Raw genomic sequence first — 19,685 nt, forward strand, 5'->3', positions numbered from 1 at the left:
AGACATTTAGAACCGTTTGTGGGAGTAGAAAGAATTGAACGTAATGGCTTTTAATTTGCGACGGTCTTCGGGGGAGTGACAGCTGCTGTTAACTTGATTTTATTGCCTAAAATATGTTAAAATCAAATTACCGTTTTCCATGTCTGTAAAAATAAAGTTTTTAACTTGTTATAGCGATAAAGATAAATGATACAAGTTAAATCAGTCTCGTAGTTTTAGTGAAAAATCACTTTTCCTAATGAAAATTACAACTTTATTAAGCAAATCTATTTACAGGTTGATTATCCGGAGGTCCTTGTACAATATAAGCTGATGGTATTGTAGCGTTGATAAGTAATTACTGGAAAGTGCTAAGTCTGTTTTTGAAGTCGCTTTCGCATCTCGCCAATAAAAGTAACACACTAATACATGTAACTGTGTTATGAAACATTTCCCATAGTATGTCAGGTCATAGATTCTTGAATATTCCACCAGAAATGATTTATTGATGAATATATATCATTTATATGTAAATTGAGGAGAAGGTGTCCCGGGGACAATATATAAGCAAAGAGAAGCAACTTGGTCCTCGGTGCTTTTCGATTTTGTAATGGTGGCATCGGCAACTGAGCGGTCTGAGTATTTGTATTACAAGCCTTTGCACTCTGATATTGTTAGTTGCAATCCAACACGTGGTAGGTGCATTCGACTCAAATCTTAATTGTCAAGGATTATCAGTTTTCCTATCGAAAGTCGGTGGTTCTTCCAGTGCACCTCGTATTCTTTCATCAATAAAAACTGAATGCCACGAAAAAGTACAATAGTGTTTAAAGTGGCGTTGAACAACAATCCATCAATCAATTTCGTACTGGATTTGACATTTGAACGTTACGCGCGTCTGTCGTACTTGTTTATTTTCACAGTATCTTTGACAAGCTTCTGTTGTAGGCCAAACCCAATGAAAATTGGTGAACTCGTATATTTCTGAGAGGTCAGCAGTTACTGTATATCTGCTCCACTAGTAGTATCTTTGGATTTATCGAGAAAAAATATGATGATGTTTCCAGTGACGAATTATTTAATTAAAATGTTCTGCTGCTTAACATCTCGATCTTTCTAAAAAGACTATGATTTTCTTTTAGTTGCATTGACTTTGAGAGTGGTATTCATTGTGGTTTTTAGACAGACAAAGGCACAAGTAGTATACCGCTGTTCAAAAGTCAAAGAGAAAATACACTCCTGACATATTGAAAAGACAAATGTTGTTTTTGATGTATGTGTGTTGTCCTCTTGACGTGCTTTTTGTGTCGTGTGGTTGCTCTCCACGGACATATACCACGGATATCCGTTTACTCATATTTTTGTTAGTTCTCTGAGTAATATGCACAAGGATGACACATTTTTTTCAGGTTCCATTTTCCAGTCTATCGTAAATGAAATAAAAAACTATGGGAAAAATAGACACTACTTTTAATGCAAAAAAAGTGATTGATTCAGTTTAATTTTACCCTCAATTTCTATTGCAAAAAATAAATCTAATGCTATTGATTTCTCTTTCGACAGCCTGCTGACTCCATAAAGTCTGGATACTGTATGAGAATTAATACAGGCGCACCTCTGCCACCAGGAGCTGACGCAGTTGTGCAAGTCGAAGATACAGTCCTGGTGAGAGATGCTGATGATGGCAGGATAGAAGTAGAGATTAAAATTATGTCTGCGCCAAAGGCTGGACAAGACATTAGGTAGGACAATCATAGTTATGTCAGCAATGAACATGAAGATGATTTTATGGCATGCAACGAAGTTTTGGGTGCCATATAGTTTTCCCTTGTCCGAAATTTCGAAGTTCCGTAATTCCGTCATTCCGTCATTCCGCAACAAACCATTATACGGTGTTTTTTTCTAAACACCTTCAGATATTTGGCTGATTTTTGGCATGTGAGTTAACCAAGATAAGTTACAGATCAAGTTTAAGTTTCATTCCGCTCAGCTAATTAATGCCGAAATTACTGGTTAATGACTTCAATAAATTGTTGAAAATCGCAGTTATGCAAACTTTTTTCTATATGCTCCAGATTTTGAGGTGATTTTTGATACCGAAACCACCATCATGTTTGTGTCCACATGTCTTATTGAAATTGCAGATTTTTCAACTTTTTGAGACGTTCCGTTCGTGTCGCTTTGCCACATCTAGTTTTTAAATCTGTTAATTAGTATGATATCGAGAAAAAAACGATAACAAGTTCATTATATGTTTAAAAGAGGGACGGAAGATACCAGAGGACAGTCATACGCAGAGTCATAATGTTAATTGTAGGCATTATTCATTTGTGTGAAATAGGATTAGTATTATTTAATTTTTAAGATCAAATCAAAGTTTAATGGACTTTATTTGGAATTGGTGGAATATTAAACAGATTCAATTTATAAAACTAGTTGCGAAATTTTATAAATAAAGGCGTCGTTTAGAATCACAAATTGGTACAAGCCCACTTCAACCAGCAGCGTTTTATATGAGGCACAATTATTGTTTTCACTATCGACGCATCTTATTTGCATAGGTCGTATTATTTCGCGGTTGAATATTCTATATACAGATAAATATTAGACACTAACGATTGAATTTCGAAGATAATTGTAACGTGTTTCAGATGAAAAAATCAAATAATCTGCTTTCGAATTATGGAAAAGATTACACACATTCTAAAATTTCAATATCATGTTAATAAACAATAACCGATCCGAATATGAATAACACAGTGACTGAAAATGTGACTTATATCAAAGTACTACAATTGCGGAGGTGGTTGTGGTGTTACAATACATCTAACTATACGTAAACACTATTGTATACACATGTAGATCTAAGAGATTAGTGCAAGCTTAGCAGACTTAACATGTAATGCTTTTCTATATATCAAGGCTTGCATTAAAAAAGTATAGAAAAATATTTAGGAAAATAAATACCCAGTCAAAGCCAAAAAGTTTACTGAAATCAATTACAAACAATACCACGAAAAAAGTATTATATATACATGCAGACAAATATACAGGAAGAGGTGTAACAATGTATACCAAAGGCCCTTTCTAAAGTGTAATAGATCCCGCAGACAATTACAATCACAGACAACTGTACTCTTAAGAACTGGGTTGTAGCAAAGGCCACACAGTAGAAAATTCATTTTAATAATGCGTATACAGTGAAGTTTACTTACAAAAAGTACTGTGTGTGAAAGGTAAATAAGTGTTGTTTAATTAGTCACCTGCAGAATATGTTTTTCTTATTCTATACATATAGGATTGAACATCACAAACAAATGAGCAGTAAACTTATGTAGACAACACACGATTTACCTACAGCGAGAAAGTCTTTGAACGACAGCGTTCTCATTTCTCACTTTGACAAGCATAATGCACATTTAATATTCTTTGATGTACTTCCGTCGTGAAGATGTAGGTTTTCCCGCGTACATTTGTTTAATACTCCTGCCCATCTTATATCCATCCGTTCTTCTGCATGAAATGATTGGTGATTATTAGTCTGATGTTGAATTTAGTTTCGGAATCGACAACATAATGTAGCGTATAAGTAATTATGATTATAATATCAGATTATAACATGGCATTTTTCATATCGCATGTATTATCAGCCTAAGAGCCGCATGGCTCGAGGGCTGATAATACATGCGATATGAAAAATGACATGTTATGATCTTTTTATCATATGCTTCAACAATGAAGAAAAATAACAGATTCATATATTGATCCTTTTCCATGGTTCCCAAATAGAAGTTCAAAGATCGAAAATTTCACGGACGTCGGACCCCAAATTTAATACATTTGATATGAAATCTTTCTATCATAAGACTCAACAGAGAAGAAACAACATTTAAGAAAAATAATTCAAAAATATACATTATGATCACTGCTTGTAAAAGTCATTTTTTTTTAAGTAACTTTCTAAATTATGTTTCAAACTCTTTAAAAATGCATTTATTCAATGATGTGTTTGTTTGTTTGATTTGATTTGATTTTTTTTTTTGGGGGGGGGGGGTCTTTATTATTTTACACAATATACTTTCCAGTATCAAAATAATTGTTTTGTACACTACTTTGTAATGTTTTCCACTGAAAACGTAGCATTGAGGTGTATTTTCCGAAATTTACCGAGTATCACCGGAATGTCATGCGATTACGTTACGGGAAGGGATGTGATAACAGCCGAAGCGTGTGCTAATCTTTTCAAATCAACCCGCTAAGCACCAATTCAAAATATATGGAATTTACGTTCATTTAGTGCTATTATTATACAGTAAAATTCATATGTTATTTAGTCTAAGTATATAATAAATACTATTTTCCGTTGTACAATTAAATCGTTCATATATACATGGTACTGTAAAATACACAAAGGCATGGGTAATCCGCAATATGTGTGTAATTCAGGTTCCAGACAGGGTATAAAACGAGACATTCCCGGCTCAGGAATTATATTCCCTGAACCGAAAAATTGAATAACATATAATGTACTTCAACATCTTACATATTGTGTATCGTCACATCAATAGTAGCATTGAAGTATTGTAAACATATTTTTAAACATGCATGTTATTATTCTTACATTGTGAGCGATGGTAACAGTTTTTCTAGTCCATTTGCATTTGATATTACCTGTGTTGTCTTAAATGTGTCTGCGAAAATTATAAAGCGACTATATTTTTTTTATAAATATTACCTTTTTCATCTGTTCTTTTATTCTACTGAAATACCCTGACCTCTTTTAAGTTTGAAAATGTTACATCTTGATTTGGATGCTGATTAATTTTTCCAATCTTAAAATGTATGTGCAAGTTCCAACTCATTTATTAAAAGCCAGTTCTCTTTGTATCCTTTGTATTATAATACTTTGAGTTGATTCCTTGTCCTTTTAACTCCCCATACAATTTATAAAAGTGCTTTTCATCACATTTGGATATTTTAAATATAATTTTCTACTAATTATATTGTATATTTTATTTGATATAAGATTGTATCGAATCGTTTGGTATTCATTATTGTCTGACTTCTTTTTCTGAATGGGTTTGGTTTTGACTTAATTTAGACAACAATAGTTGATCGACGTTCAGTTTTCATAAATAGATTTGAGAAGAAACAAATCAAGGTAATAAACAAAAACTGAGAGAATCGCATAATCTCCTTATCAAAAGTTGACAATCCCTAATACAATTTGTAAAATCAAATTGGTGACAACTTATCAACATCAACTGCAATGTTATTGTTATCTTTTTTAGTATCACCTCATGGTATAATTATGTTGATTAAATCGATTGAGTACTACAAGAATAGTGACAAGTCATTTTTTCAATGAATGAAAGTTTTTTTGTACACACTGCATTTGTTACTTGTGCATATTAAAGTGCGTGTATCAATATAAAACATATAATCGCAGGTCTTGTTCAAGGGTTGAGGGTTAGATAAATGGAAATAATGCTCGATTATTGTTTGATTAACAGTTCAATTACACCAAGCTGCAATCACAACCCCCAACCCTCAACCCAAGCCCCCACCGGTACCAAATTCATCTTCGGACATTGAATGTTCTTTGACAAGCTTACCAAATAAAAATTGATTAAACTTCAATTCTGGAACGTAGTCTTAATCGAGAGGTTTGGAAAACTCACATTTAATTCACGAAAAGTCGTCATATCCATGACAACAAACAAACATGACTTTTGTATTTCCCTTGCCTCACAGTAGTCTTAAAGGCTATTCAAGATTCATTAACATGTGAAGATGATATTTTAAAGGATGTTCGTTTATAAAAAAAAATATTTCATGATAGGCCAAATTAACAAATTCTACTACTTGTAAAATATATGCATACCATTTTCATTTTAAAAAGTCGAAATATTCCTCTGTAACTGTGATGTACGTTTTTGATGTTTTTCCTTGGTACTTGCAGATATAAACACACATCGTTGACCGAGAGAAACGCATGTAGCACTTGTATGGTGTCGTGGTCCTGTTTTTTTTTAATTAGTTGTAACACTATTCGCTATATGAGAGTATTCTCGCCTTCAGTTTATCTCTGATAATATTAAGCTTGATGTTTTTGAATGCTTTCAAGTGGCATGGAACGTGAAAAAAATAAATAAACAATTGTTAATCTTGTTTCTTCTCTAAAATTTTATTTTGAATGATTTTTACTGTCAATAGTTTACATCGATTCACAAAAAAATATCAAAATTAAAATTTAAAAATATTTTCTTCTCGTCTTTTTCTTGATTATTTTCTGATTACTTAATTTCTGTGTTAACGTTTGCTCGGTCACCCTTTCAGTTGTGATAATTATTGAAGACCGTAAGATGACATCTACAGAGCGACCGAAGCTAGCTTGTACTGCTGGATTGATGGGATCAATGGTTTTATCCAGCATATTCTATTAAACATTTAAATCTACTGCTATAGATACAACATTTCGTTTATTACGAATCGTTCGTAATGATAAATAATGAAGGTTCTGGTTGTTGCTTACTGTAAAAGTATTATCATCTAAACGTTATTCGTGAAAATCGACAGCAGCCAGCATGACGGGTATCAATAGAAATTTGAGACAATCAATATATCCAATATTTCTTATTGCAGTAATCATGTAAAGAAAAAGCCATGTCATACACGTAATTTTTATGAAGCAAGTCTGAGACTGCATATACTCAACGTTATTGAAAGTTATACCTGTTTTGAAGGTCATATGAAATTGCTCACTATTACAAAATTGGAAAAACTATCGGATGACAATCGTAGTTTTATATAAACGTTATAAGTTTTATACTGAGATTTTAACGATCCTTAAATCTCAACAGTCCCTCTTCAAACCAGAAATAACTTGTAAAGTCTATAATATACCTATTTGCTTCATGAAAAGTCGTCATATCCAGGACAACACACAGACGATGACTTTTTTGTTTCCCATGCCTCACAGTAGGCTTAAAGGCTATTCAAGATTCATTGAAGTGTGAATAAGATTTTTCAAACTATGTTCGTTTATGAAAAAATAATTCATGTAAAGCCATTTAAACAAATGTTACTAATGTGGTATATATGCATACCATTGGCATTTTAAAAAGTAGGAATTATTCGCCGTAAATGTGAACAACATTTACTGTGGATTCATATATTTTCGTGGGTTCCAATTTTCGTGGTTTTAGGAAAACTTACATATTCGTGGATATTTAATTTCGTAGTTTTGGCAAAGTCTACACTTATTCCTTTACAAAATTTGTATGTCGTTTAACATTTGAATTCGTGGTTCTCCTGTACCCACGAAATCCACGAAAATTGGTATCCAACGAAAGTTAATGAATCCACAGTATTGGGTGTTTTTTATTGATATTTGCCGATATAAACATGTACAAATGTATAACACAGTGTGTTAACCTAGAGAAACACATGTAGCACTTGTATGTTATCGTGGTCCTGGTTTTTTTTTATAATTAGTTGTATCTTTATTCGCTATATGAGAGTATTCTAAACTCCAGTTTATCTCAGACTATATTAAGCTTGATGGTTTTGAATGATTTCAAATGGCATGGAACGTGAAAAATAAAAGTAAACAATTGATCATCTGTTTTTGCTCTAAAGTTGTTTTTTTTCTTGATTGATTGTTTGTTTTCTCTAATTTTTTAGTGTGAATTCACATTACTATAAGACGTGTCACGGTACTTATCTATCCCAAATTCATGTATTTGGTTTTTTTGTTATATTTGTTATTCTCATTGGATTTTGTCTAATGCTTAGTCCGTTACTGTGTGTGTTGCATTTTAATGTTGTGTCGTTGTTCTCTGATATTTGATGCGTTTCCCTCAGTTTTAGTGTGTTACCCCGATATAGTTTTTTGTCCATGGATTTATGAGTTTATACGTATACTACTGTTGCCTTTATTGATTACTTAATTATAGTGTTAATGTTTTTTCGGTCCACCTTTCAGTTGTCATAATTATTGAAGACCGATAGACGACCTCTACAGAGCATATGAAGCTAGCTCGTACAGTTGGATTGATGTTCTTGATTGTTTTATTCAGCAAATCCTATCAAGACATTGGAGATGATTTCAGCTTTCCAATTGTGAACTTTCCATTTCTAAGTAGCAACATTCCAGCAGCACCTGCATACGGGGTATATATCTCCCAATTGATACGATATTCCCGTGCTTGCATTTCCTATCATGATTTTCTTGATAGAGGGTTACTGCTCACAAGGAAGCTATTAAACCAAGAGTTCCAAATGGTGAAGTTGAAATCATCCCTTCGTAAATTTTACGGACGCCATCACGAGTTGGTTGACCGTTATGGAATAACCGTTTCACAAATGATATCGGATATGTTCCTTACGTCGTAACTACAATCCCCTTCCCTTTCATGAATTTGACCTACCGAATTAGACTATTTACCGGATTTGTAATCACATAAGCAACACGACGGGTGCTGCATGTGGAGCAGGATCTGCTTACCCTTCCGGAGCACCTGAGATCACCCCTAGTTTTTGGTGGGGTTCGTGTTGTTTATTCTTTAGTTTTCTATGTTGTGTCATGTGTACTATTGTTTTTCTGTTTGTCTTTTTCATTTTTAGCCATGGCGTTGTCAGTTTGTTTTAGATTTACGAGTTTGACTGTCCCTTTGGTGTCTTTCGTCCCTCTTTTTTTTAATCGACTTCAAGAAATACAAATTTCGTTAATTACGATTCGTCCGTAAATAGTTATCTGCTTCTGCTGTTGTCTTTTCTATGGTCGGGTTGTTGTCTCTTTGACACATTCCCTATTTCCATTCTCAATTTTATCAAATGTAATAGGCTTATAATTTTGAAACGCCAGACGCGCGTTTCGTCTACATAAGACTCATAAGTGACGCTCCGATAAAAAAAAAGTGAAAAAGCCAAACAAGTATAAAGAAGTATAAAGTTGAAGAGCATTGAGGATCCAAAATTTCCGCCCAAAAAGTTGTGCCAAATACGGATATGGTAATCTATGCCTGGGATAAGAAAATCCTTAGTATTTCGATTTTTTTCTTTCTTTTGCAAACAGTTATTTATAAAATGACCATATAATTGATCTTCCTGTCAACACCGAAGTGCTGACTACTGGGCTGTTGACACCCTCGGGCGGGGACGAAACGCCCACCAGCAGTGGCATCGACCCCGTTGTGTAAATATCTTTCAAAGGCACCAGGCTTTGATAAGTCAGACGCGTTTTGTCTACACAAGAATCACAAGCGGCGATCCGATCAAAAAAGTTACAAAGCCAAACGAGAATAAAGTTGATGAGCATTGAGGATCCAAAATCCCCCCCCCCCAAAAAAAAAAGGCTAATATATGCCTGTTATAAGAAAAGCCTTAGTATTTCGAAAACATTTTTTTTACTCTAAAGATGAATACTAAAAGTTCTAGTTTTTGCTTACTGAAAAAGTATTATCATCTTAACTTTCTGCTTGAAAATTGATCGACAGCAGCCAACATGACGGATATCAATGGAAATTTGAAACAATCAATATATATCTTATATTTCTTATTACTTCAATCATGTAGAGAAATAGCCATGTCATGCACGTAAATGTTATGAAGCAGAGACTGCATATTATAAAAATAATACCTGTTCTGTAGGCCATATTAATTTGCTTATTATTACAACATTGGAAAAACTATCGGATGACAGTCGTCAGTTTTATATGTTGCAAATGTAACACTACTACTGAGACTTAAACGATCCGTACATCTCAACATCCCACCACCAAGCCTGAAATATTTTGAAAAATCTGTAAGATATATATTTGTATATCATGCTTATTTTATATGCACAAGTTTAGTATATCGCTCACAAAATAATAGCATTTGCTGCATTCATTTATTATTATAAGCACCTTTGGCAATTGACTAGTAGTTATTTTAAAGCAGTTTTTAAATTAATAAGCACTGTCTTATCTGTCTTTTATTAATGTAATTTCATCATACATGTAATAGTTTGCTTCACATAAATGCTTAAAATAAAGGAAACACCGTCTTGAACGTAGGAAATTTTTCAACGTGCACTATATAGTACCTTTGATAACTATTTCTGCAAAACAATGTTCTTACTTGGAGAAATTTCCGTAGATAATTTATTAAAAAAATATCAAGAAATTGCTTAAAACAATTTACTAAAATGTAATTGATGATACAGCTCTCAAAAAGTTCCACAAAAGATTTAAAAGTTAATGGTAAATACATGTATTGACGCAGTGCAGTTGACGTGCTACCTACATTGACGACGATTTAGTCTGTAAATGACTTATGCTCATCTTTTCATCCAGTAGGGTGGTCCGACAATGAATTATTGAAGTGCTGACATAAACGTTTAACTTAATGTCTATTGTAATGATTTTCACCGACATCTAACGGAGAAAAGATGGTAACTGAAGTATTTGCCAATATGATATTATTCTGGTTAAAAACCATAACATGTATGTAATATACCTAGCTGTTATGTACTTACATATGTATAGTTCATAGGTAATTATTGCACTTGAAAAGAAAAATAAGTCACAACTTACACCGCTTCTACCTGACCTACATCTGCCCTATAGATTGTTATGTTTTGTCGTGAGGTGGCAGCCTTGGTTTTAACCCCACATTGCGTTAGATTCATACCATAACAAATTTCAGTTCATTCATAGTCATTTCTTATTTGTATTTCGTATCCGGCGACAATATAACTACTTTAGTACTGCTTTTCTACAATGAAATGGTAATAAAAATTTTACTTAACTCCTACACGTCATGCCAAGCTCTAAATCGCCCCGAGTTTATTTATACGTATTAATGAATGAATTTTCCCGCGTTTTTTCTTGAAATAGTGGGATAATGTTATTATCTGTATATGATTTGTAAAGCGGATAACGCCAAATTCGAAAGTATTTTATGATCGAATTCTGTACTGATACACGTATTATATGTCTGTCGTCCATTCTAATTAGGGAGCATAAGAATCAAATTATATTTTGGATAATGGATTTATATCATCAAACCTATGTTTATTCTATATAAGTTTTTTATGAATACCCTCGCGTTATTCCTATCAGAGAGTGTTTTGTAAGGCATTATTTTGTCAATAGTTATTTTATTATATTTCAGAGATTATTTGTATACATATAAAGGACTCATTATATGTTAGTCTTTTTGAAACTAAATTCCCTCATCTAGAGTTCTTAAAGGGCGAATTCGCGAAATCAATTTTAGTATGTCGTTTGAACAAACTTAATCTTAAACTCCGTATATGTACCTAGATATCTTTAAGTCGTTAATAAAGCCAATACGTTTAACAAAATGCTATGTATTGTTTTGCTCATTATAATGAATAGTCTAATACACGTAAAACATGTCCTTTGAAGGGAATAGATAAATTCATCAAATACCAAGGATTAACATAGTCTTTTAATGATGTTAACAGCATTATACATTTTGTGTTTTACGTCATGGTATATAAAGCTTTGTTTATAGTTTTTTAGATTGACATTTCCTATATAAACAGGCGGATATATGTAAATACCTTGATATTAGTATTTAACTGCCACAGATACTGAACAAGACAACAAAAGCAAACATACTCCATGACATTTCAGTCAGAGTTTGGCGCTGCAAAATATTTTTATGAATGACTTAAAATGTGTCTGTCTTTACTCATATTTTTATTTCCGCCATGACATAATATGGTTTATGAATGATGGTAATTACTTTTCAGGCTCATTGGAATTCTGTAAAATGCACCAGAAGGCATCAAAAAGACTATAAAATGTTATGTCATGACCTCAATTGCTTAACATAATTTTTAAAAGCTATTTTTGAAGGAATGCAAATATTCTCCTTTTTTCCCAACAGAGCTGTAGGTTCAGATATTAAAGCTGGACAAGTTGTATTATCCAAAGGCCAGTGTCTTGGACCATCAGAACTTGGCATATTAGCAACTGTTGGTGTGACACATGTAACCTGTTACAGATTACCCATTGTTGGTGTTATGTCTACCGGCAACGAGGTATGTACAGCTGTCTCTTACTCCAGAGACATATTTGTGGTGAGGAAATCAATAAAAACTGCAGATTTAGAAACTTGTGTTTTTATGAATGGAATCATCAGACAGATATATACCATTCCTATAAAAGTGGGTGTTTACATTGAATTCCTTTCGTAGTAATTTAATTTTTAAGTCGAAAGGAGTTAAAATGATTTGTCTCTTTTTGAAATAGTTGTCATCTACTGATTATTGAATTACAGAGACTTATTTTCTCCCACTCCATCTGACGTCCTTGTGTATGAAGCCTTGCAATCATGTAAACAGATTGGCAATAATACAATTGCATATATTGATAAATGTTAGATAAATAAATAGAACATTTATAGTTCATGATTTCAGTAGAAAATATCCACTTGCACCATTTAAATAATATATTTTAAAGATACTACACGAACATTGCTGAATTTAATTACGAGCAAAATTCATTTCATGGGCTGTAGACGGGGAAGAACCTTTGAATAATTTCATTGCATTTTAAGACTTTAAGAATAATAGCACCATCGATTACTCATGTTAACTGCGTTCTCATAAATGCAACACTTAAATATCATTAAATTGTAACACGAATCTATGCAAAATGCATGACAAACAGCAAATAATTGTACTTTTTTCTGTACAAATTAGTTTAAAATTCAAATTATTTTCTTCAAAAAAGATAAATTACATTAACACTGTGTTTACTGTAAATAACAATTTGCAAGTCAAACTATAGATATACCTTAGACCAGTGCAAATATCAATGTTTGGTGTTTCACATTGGCGCAATGGTGCGGACAATTTTTATATCACATAAGCAACACGACGGGTGCCACAGGTGGAGCAGGATCTGCTTACCCTTCAGGAGTACCTGAGATCACCCCTCGTTTTTGGTGGGGTTCGTGTTGTTTATTCTTTAGTTTTCTATGTTGTGTCATGTGTACTATTGTTTGTCTTTTTGTATTTTTCATGTTTAGCCATGGCGTTGTCAGTTTGTTATAGATATTTATGAGTTTGACTGTCCCTTTGGTATCTTTCGTCCCTCTTTTAGTAAGAATTACTGCTCCTGACATTGTCTGTGTAGCTGCATGTATCCTATGAATTATCGAAAGAAGGATATCTAAATGTCAAAGAGACAGCTATTGTCAAAAGACTAAAAAACGAGGATGGGGAGTTCAACATTTGTGATAGTGTCTTAAAGTCTTGGACAGTTGTCTAACATAAGAACCAACTGATTAAATCGGTTAGAATTAGCTGGTAAATAAATCCGGATCAACTCATATTTACAGGAGGAAGATAGATTTAAATATATAACTATATTCATATTATATAAATAAATCTAGTCTTACCTTGTTTTCCATGCTGGTAGAATTTTAGGGGTTAAATAATGACTCTTAAATACTAGTATACAGATGTAAATCGCTGTTCGATAGTAATAAATCGGTTGAGATAACACAAATCTGGGTTTATTTTATCTAAACTAAAACTAAAACTGAGGAAAACACATCAGCTGTAAGAAAAAAACAACGAAACAACAGAAACCCTAAAGTGCAACAATAAAATAAACGACAATGCAACACACGCATTGTCCATCTGATGCGTTAAGCATTTTTCAACTGATTTTTCTTATGTTGTACTAGTATACCACTATCCCGGGTTAGATGGAGGGTTAGGATACCGCTGACATGTTTATCCCTGTCACATTATTGATGTGTGTGCCTGTTCCAAGTCAGGAGCCTGTTATTTAGTGGTTGTCGTTTGCTTATGTGTTACATATTTGTTTTTAATTCATTTTTTTATATAAGTACGGCCGTTAGTTTTCTCGTTTGAATTGTTTTACATTGTCTTATCGGGGCCTTTTGTAGCTGACTATGCGGAATGGGATTTGCACATTATCGAATGCCATATATAGTTATAGTTGTTAATGTCTGTGTCATTTTGGTCTCTTGTGGACAGTTGTCTCATTGTCAATCATACCACATCTTCTCTTCTTTTTTTTTTTATATAAAATAACAAATGCCATTTTCCTGACTTGGTACAGTACATTTTATGAAATAGTTGTGGTTTGAACCTGGTTTTGTAGCTAGTCAAACATCGCAGTGTTATGGAAATGTTAACTAAGACACTAAGATGACAACATTACATGACAAAACTTTACAAATTTCTTCCTTTGGGTTAGAAAATATTATTGCAACAGAGACTTATATATTTAAGCCTAAACATTTGTATTTGAGATGGATGGATAGTTAATCGGATTTGGTTTGTTCAGCCTTTTAATGTTACGAGTTGTTATGCACACTTTCAAATCCAATGCAATTTGAGTGTAATTTATCGTAACAATGAAAAAGACACATAAATTGTTAAACAAATTCGATCATTAGAAACAAAGAAATGCTAAAATAAATTATGCAAAGAACAATGGATAAGATATCAAGTAGAAATAAAAACCTCGTTTAGGTGAATTACTATTAACAATATTTTATTTTTGAAAACAAGTAAATAAACACATAGATCAATACAATCCTAGGATTGGAGAACAAATGACAAGTCATTTAGAAATATTCCTCTCTAGTAATAGATAGTTGTTATTCTATAGATAAATTGAATCAGGAAACTAAAATTTGATAAGTATGCATGGAATCATAGAAATCTAATTTTAAAATAGGGATCAGTGCATCTGTATCAGGCATTATTTTAAATTGAATTGTTGTAATGAGTATTTATTATCTTCAAGTAATAATAATTTTTGTGCTTATGACTAGTCTATGTAAACATTTTGAAGGAAAATGAACTGTTACACCACTGTACCAAATTAGGAAGAACGTTTAGCGCCAGCATCAATGCCACATTTTTCTATGTGCATGTCCAATGTTAGGAGCCTGAAATACAGTTGTCACATTTTGCTGCATATCATATTTGTTTTTCATTTATTGTTTTGCACTTAAATCTGACCGTTAGTTTTCTCGTTTCAATTGTTTTTTGCAATTTTCATTCCGTGGTACAGTTTGGACTAATTAAGGTAACCTATATGGCATTGGGTCTTTGGTGGAGAGTTGTCTCATCGTTTACCATACCACATCATCTTTTATTTTTTACAGTTACTAAAAGTTTAGAAAAGTTTGTTTAAAATCGTGTCCTATTGTTGTTTTTGAGTTATGCTCTACTTTAACCTTAAGAAAAGAATCGATAATGTATTTATGGAAGGTTTTGGTTTTATTTGAGGCATTTTACTAGACAGGGTGTGTTTGGTTTTCTACATTTTGAGTGATTATTTGATTGAATAAGTAAATCGTTTTGGACAAATATATCTAATGTGACCAATACCATCAACTCTTTCCATGTTATATTCTTAGACTTTAACATGTTGTACTAGTATTGGAGACAATTATAAACAACCAAACTGATACGAAAAATAGAAAGGTTAAATTCCTACAGCTATTATCAATTAATGAGTGTATTAAATAGTAGAAGGCCACGATTTTAGAATAGAGTAATAAATATTTTCTTTCTATATGTAATAGAAAGTGCACAGCTGTTTTATCTTAATTATTATAGATACCCTGTCATTTGTCCGTATCTATTTTTATCAAGAAAAAGTTGTCCTACGCTAATTTATTTTTGAGTAATTGTTCTTATAATTATTATTGCCACTTGTCAATAGGGAATTATGTACGTACGACTCCTTACTTTACAGAAACCAATTTATTACATGTATGCTAAATAGAATAGTGTAATTGGAATACGAACACTGTATGAGGGAGTTGCAAAAACTTAGTTTCATTTTCATTTTAATGACATGTTTTCTAAACATTTAAAACTGAATGTCATTACTTGCACTGATTTTGAGCGGGAATACTTACAGGAACTGATAGTCTATCCTCAGTCTTTTCGATGGTAGTTATCATATGTAGGACACTTTGTTCAGTATTTCAAGTAAAATATCAGATTCTTTCGTAATATGTTAATAGTTTAAAATACCAAAGAGATTCTTTTTTATCTAACTGGAACTGTGCATTTGATTTTAACGCAGCTCTTCTTAATAACAACTACAGTAGTTTACCCCTATTTTGACTACTTGACCTTCTATGTCTGTTTTGTTCACGCATCGTTGTTAATATAATGGAATTTGATGCTACTGTCATACAATTGTCTGTTTTGTTCACTCATTGTTGTAAATATAAGAAATTTGTTGCTACTGTCATACAAGTGAGAGGTTTAACGCTAAAAAACCTGGTTCAATCCACCATTTTCTACATTTGAAAATGCTCGTACCAAGTCAGCAATATAACAGTTGCTGTCCATTCGATTGATATGTTTTATGATTTGATTTTGCCATTTGATTAGGGACTTTCCGTTTTGAATTTCTCTCAGAGTTCAGTATTTTTTGTGGTTTTACTTTTTCACAATGTAAAAGCCCGTTAATCGATTACAATAAGATTAGGATCTTACCCTATAATGGTGGTAATTTTAAGCAATACTTTACGTGTTTGCCTATTATCTTAAAACTTTAAAAGTCAGATAGACATATTGAATAACAAAAATTTTAATAAAACAATACCTACAAAATATTTTCACTGATGTGATTCTCCTGAAATAACAAACTATTTTCGGCACAAAACTTAAGAAGATAGAAAGAAACTGTTTATAGTAATTGATCGGCAATACAGTGTCAATAATCAAGAATCAGTGTGCTTCTTCACAAGGAATGATTTTTTTATGAACCTAAACAAGGAATTTAAAATACATACGTTTCAAACTTTGGTAGAAAAAACTAAATAATTTCAAAATAATAAGGAATGTTTAGCTTATCCGTTAACAATGTTTAAGTCGTATTCACAGTGCATCTTACAATTATATATTTTATTTCATTATCACTGTAGCTAATAGAACCAGACGAACCTTTACGAGAGGGTAAAATACGAGATTCAAACAAGACCACTTTGATGACACAACTTGAAGAATATGGATATCCTGTTGTAGACCTGAAAGTTGCTAAAGATACGTATGTATATAATATTAGTATAGGAAAATATGATATACAGCCTCTTGAGTGCATCATGTCTGAATTTTCTATGTTACATATTCAGCCTGATTGAAATTCAAAACTTTTGAAATCAGAAATTTTATTAAACATAAACCAATTAAAAACCCACTCTGTATATTTGGTTTGTCCGAAGCACTTGTCTTGGTTTAGCTTCTTCTGAAGAGCACAAGCCATATTTCAAAACCTGGAATACTGAGTCCATATTGACATAATTCATATCGGTTTATAGGGGTTACTTGTTGAAACTCATCATAGATATCAGGATTATTCTTGGGTACGCCAGACGAGCGTTTTGACTACAAAAGAGTCATCAATGCCGCTTGAATAAAAAAGTGTCAGATAAGCTGACATAGTGAAGCACTATAAACCCCTGCTAATTCATTGATTTGAGGTTAAATGAAAGATATATTTAGGTTATCAATAGAACTTGAATTTCTGTTGTTTTATATGCATGCGTCGTTTTTTATTATTTATTTTAATCCGATAAGATTCAAATAAATAATGTTGAAATATAATCTGTAGTATTACTTTTACAGACCTACATCTCTTCTAACTGTGTTAAAGATTGGTTTAGAGAAAACAGATGTCATTATATCAACTGGAGGTGTATCAATGGGAGAAAAGGTGTGTACTCCCAAGTTCCTTTATTTGTTTTATAAATCTTTTTATTTGCTGTTTATATTTTGAGTAATAGTGTTTTGTTTAAGTATGAAAACGTATCTCGGTCTTATGAGTGAATAGATCTTGTTATTTATAATTGTTAGATATAAAATTGTGTTTCGTGAAATAAGGTTTGCTAAAACCATTACATATACTGCATTAAGCATTGTTCATGTTTTAAAGGAAAAAAAACAATAATGCTACTTTTTAGCCCCTTAATTAGAATATCATGAAATAAAATAAATATATAAAATGACAAATGTTTGCAAGACACAAGTTTGTCTCTAACTTTCAGCTTTCAAAAAACTAACATTGAAGGAAAGATAAACCTACAAGCAAATGTTAATTACCTCATATTCACTTGATGTTGTTTTTAGCTAACTGACAAATAATGCATTCATATGGATAAGCAAAAATAAAGAATTTATTTAATACATAGGTTCTATATTTAATACATGGGTCGATGCCACTGCTGTTGGACGTTTCGTCCCCGAGGGTATCACCAGCCCAGTAGTCAGCACTTCGGTGTTAAGATGAATATCAATTATATGGTCATTTTTATAAATTTTCTGTTTAAAAAACTTAGATTTTTTCTTACCCCAGGAGTAGATAACCTTAGCCGTATTTGGCACAACTTTTTGGAATTTTGGGTCCTCAATGCTCTTCAACTTCGTATTTATTTCGCTTTTATTTTTTTAACTATTTTGATATGAGCGTCACTGATGAGTCTTATGTAGACGAAACGCGCGTTTGGCGTATAAAATTATAATCCTGGTACTTTTGATAACTAATAACTAAAACGCGGTTCGAAGTTGCTGAAGATTATAAGACTTTGAATGTTACTCGAACAATAAGTTGTGTGTGTATAGAGTTAAAATTATGCCTTGTCCTAGACCACCCTAAAGACTGGAAAAAGCCAATGAAAGATTTTTTTACTGGGTCTCAAAATAATACCAAACTTCAAGAAAATTCAAATCCAGAAGTCCTTTATCAAAGGGCAATATCAAAAGCTCAAACGAAAGCACTTTCCATATTCAATTTAACGAAATAAATGACCTAATTCTTACACACTATATACAGCTGATCATGGCAATATCAGAACGCCTGCTCAATCACCGTAAACAAAAATGGTTTTACATTGCCTTTTTGGAGTTTGTAAAAAATAAATTTTCTATGTATGTAATTGTTAATTGCAATTGTTATATTATAGTTCGTTTCTGTGTTTGTTGCATTTTTGTGTTTATGTTGTGTCGTTGTTCTCCTTTTATATTTGATGTGTTTCCCTCAGTTTTAGTTTGTTGCCCGGATTTGTTTTTTTCTCAATCGATTTATGAATTTTGAACAGCGGTACACCACTGTTGCCTTTAATAAACCCAAAACGTTTAAATGCCTAAGCAAATGTTATTAGTTAATGAGTTTTGAAAACCAAATCTTTCAAATAATTGCGCTAAATCTTATATATGTATTTGCGAAAAATTTCTATACTGCCATATTTAAGAAATGATAATCATGTTTTAGCCAAAACAATAAAACATATTACAGTTTTCTATATTTGATATATTCCTAGGACTATTCAGGAAAAAACAATTGGTGTGAAAAGGTGATAACTGGTGCAGAAAAGTCTTAACAGGGTTATGTTTTGTTATGCTATTTTGCTATAACTGATTTAGACTAACTGACCAGGTAATATAATATGGATAAACAGTAAATGATATGATTTTAACATCTGTACCCCTGACTTCGTCTGTAATATCCAATGGATAATCCAGATTTGTTATGATGGGTTTACACAACAAACTAATGATGGCATATCCCTTTGTTTTTATAACAGGATTTACTGAAGAGTGTTTTACAGACAGACTTAAAAGCTGATATTCATTTTGGAAGAGTCTTTATGAAACCTGGGTAAGTAGTGTTAATCTGTGTTTA

The 19,685-nt window shown here is 32.3% G+C and overlaps 1 protein-coding gene across 2 annotated transcripts in view; it reads left to right on the forward strand.

Moving 5' to 3' along the window:
- Positions 1-19,685, forward strand: part of LOC134712149 (gephyrin-like) — a 93,927-nt gene that overhangs the window by 61,823 nt on the left and 12,419 nt on the right. For both annotated transcript variants that reach the window (XM_063573345.1, XM_063573346.1), the window contains 5 exons: positions 1,543-1,721; positions 11,884-12,037; positions 16,933-17,054; positions 17,633-17,720; positions 19,588-19,661. In XM_063573345.1, coding sequence (XP_063429415.1) covers positions 1,543-1,721; positions 11,884-12,037; positions 16,933-17,054; positions 17,633-17,720; positions 19,588-19,661 — 617 coding nt within the window. The remainder of the gene's footprint in view (positions 1-1,542; positions 1,722-11,883; positions 12,038-16,932; positions 17,055-17,632; positions 17,721-19,587; positions 19,662-19,685) is intronic.

The sequence above is a fragment of the Mytilus trossulus genome, chromosome 3 (assembly GCF_036588685.1).
Source record: "Mytilus trossulus isolate FHL-02 chromosome 3, PNRI_Mtr1.1.1.hap1, whole genome shotgun sequence".
NCBI lineage: Eukaryota > Metazoa > Mollusca > Bivalvia > Mytilida > Mytilidae > Mytilus > Mytilus trossulus.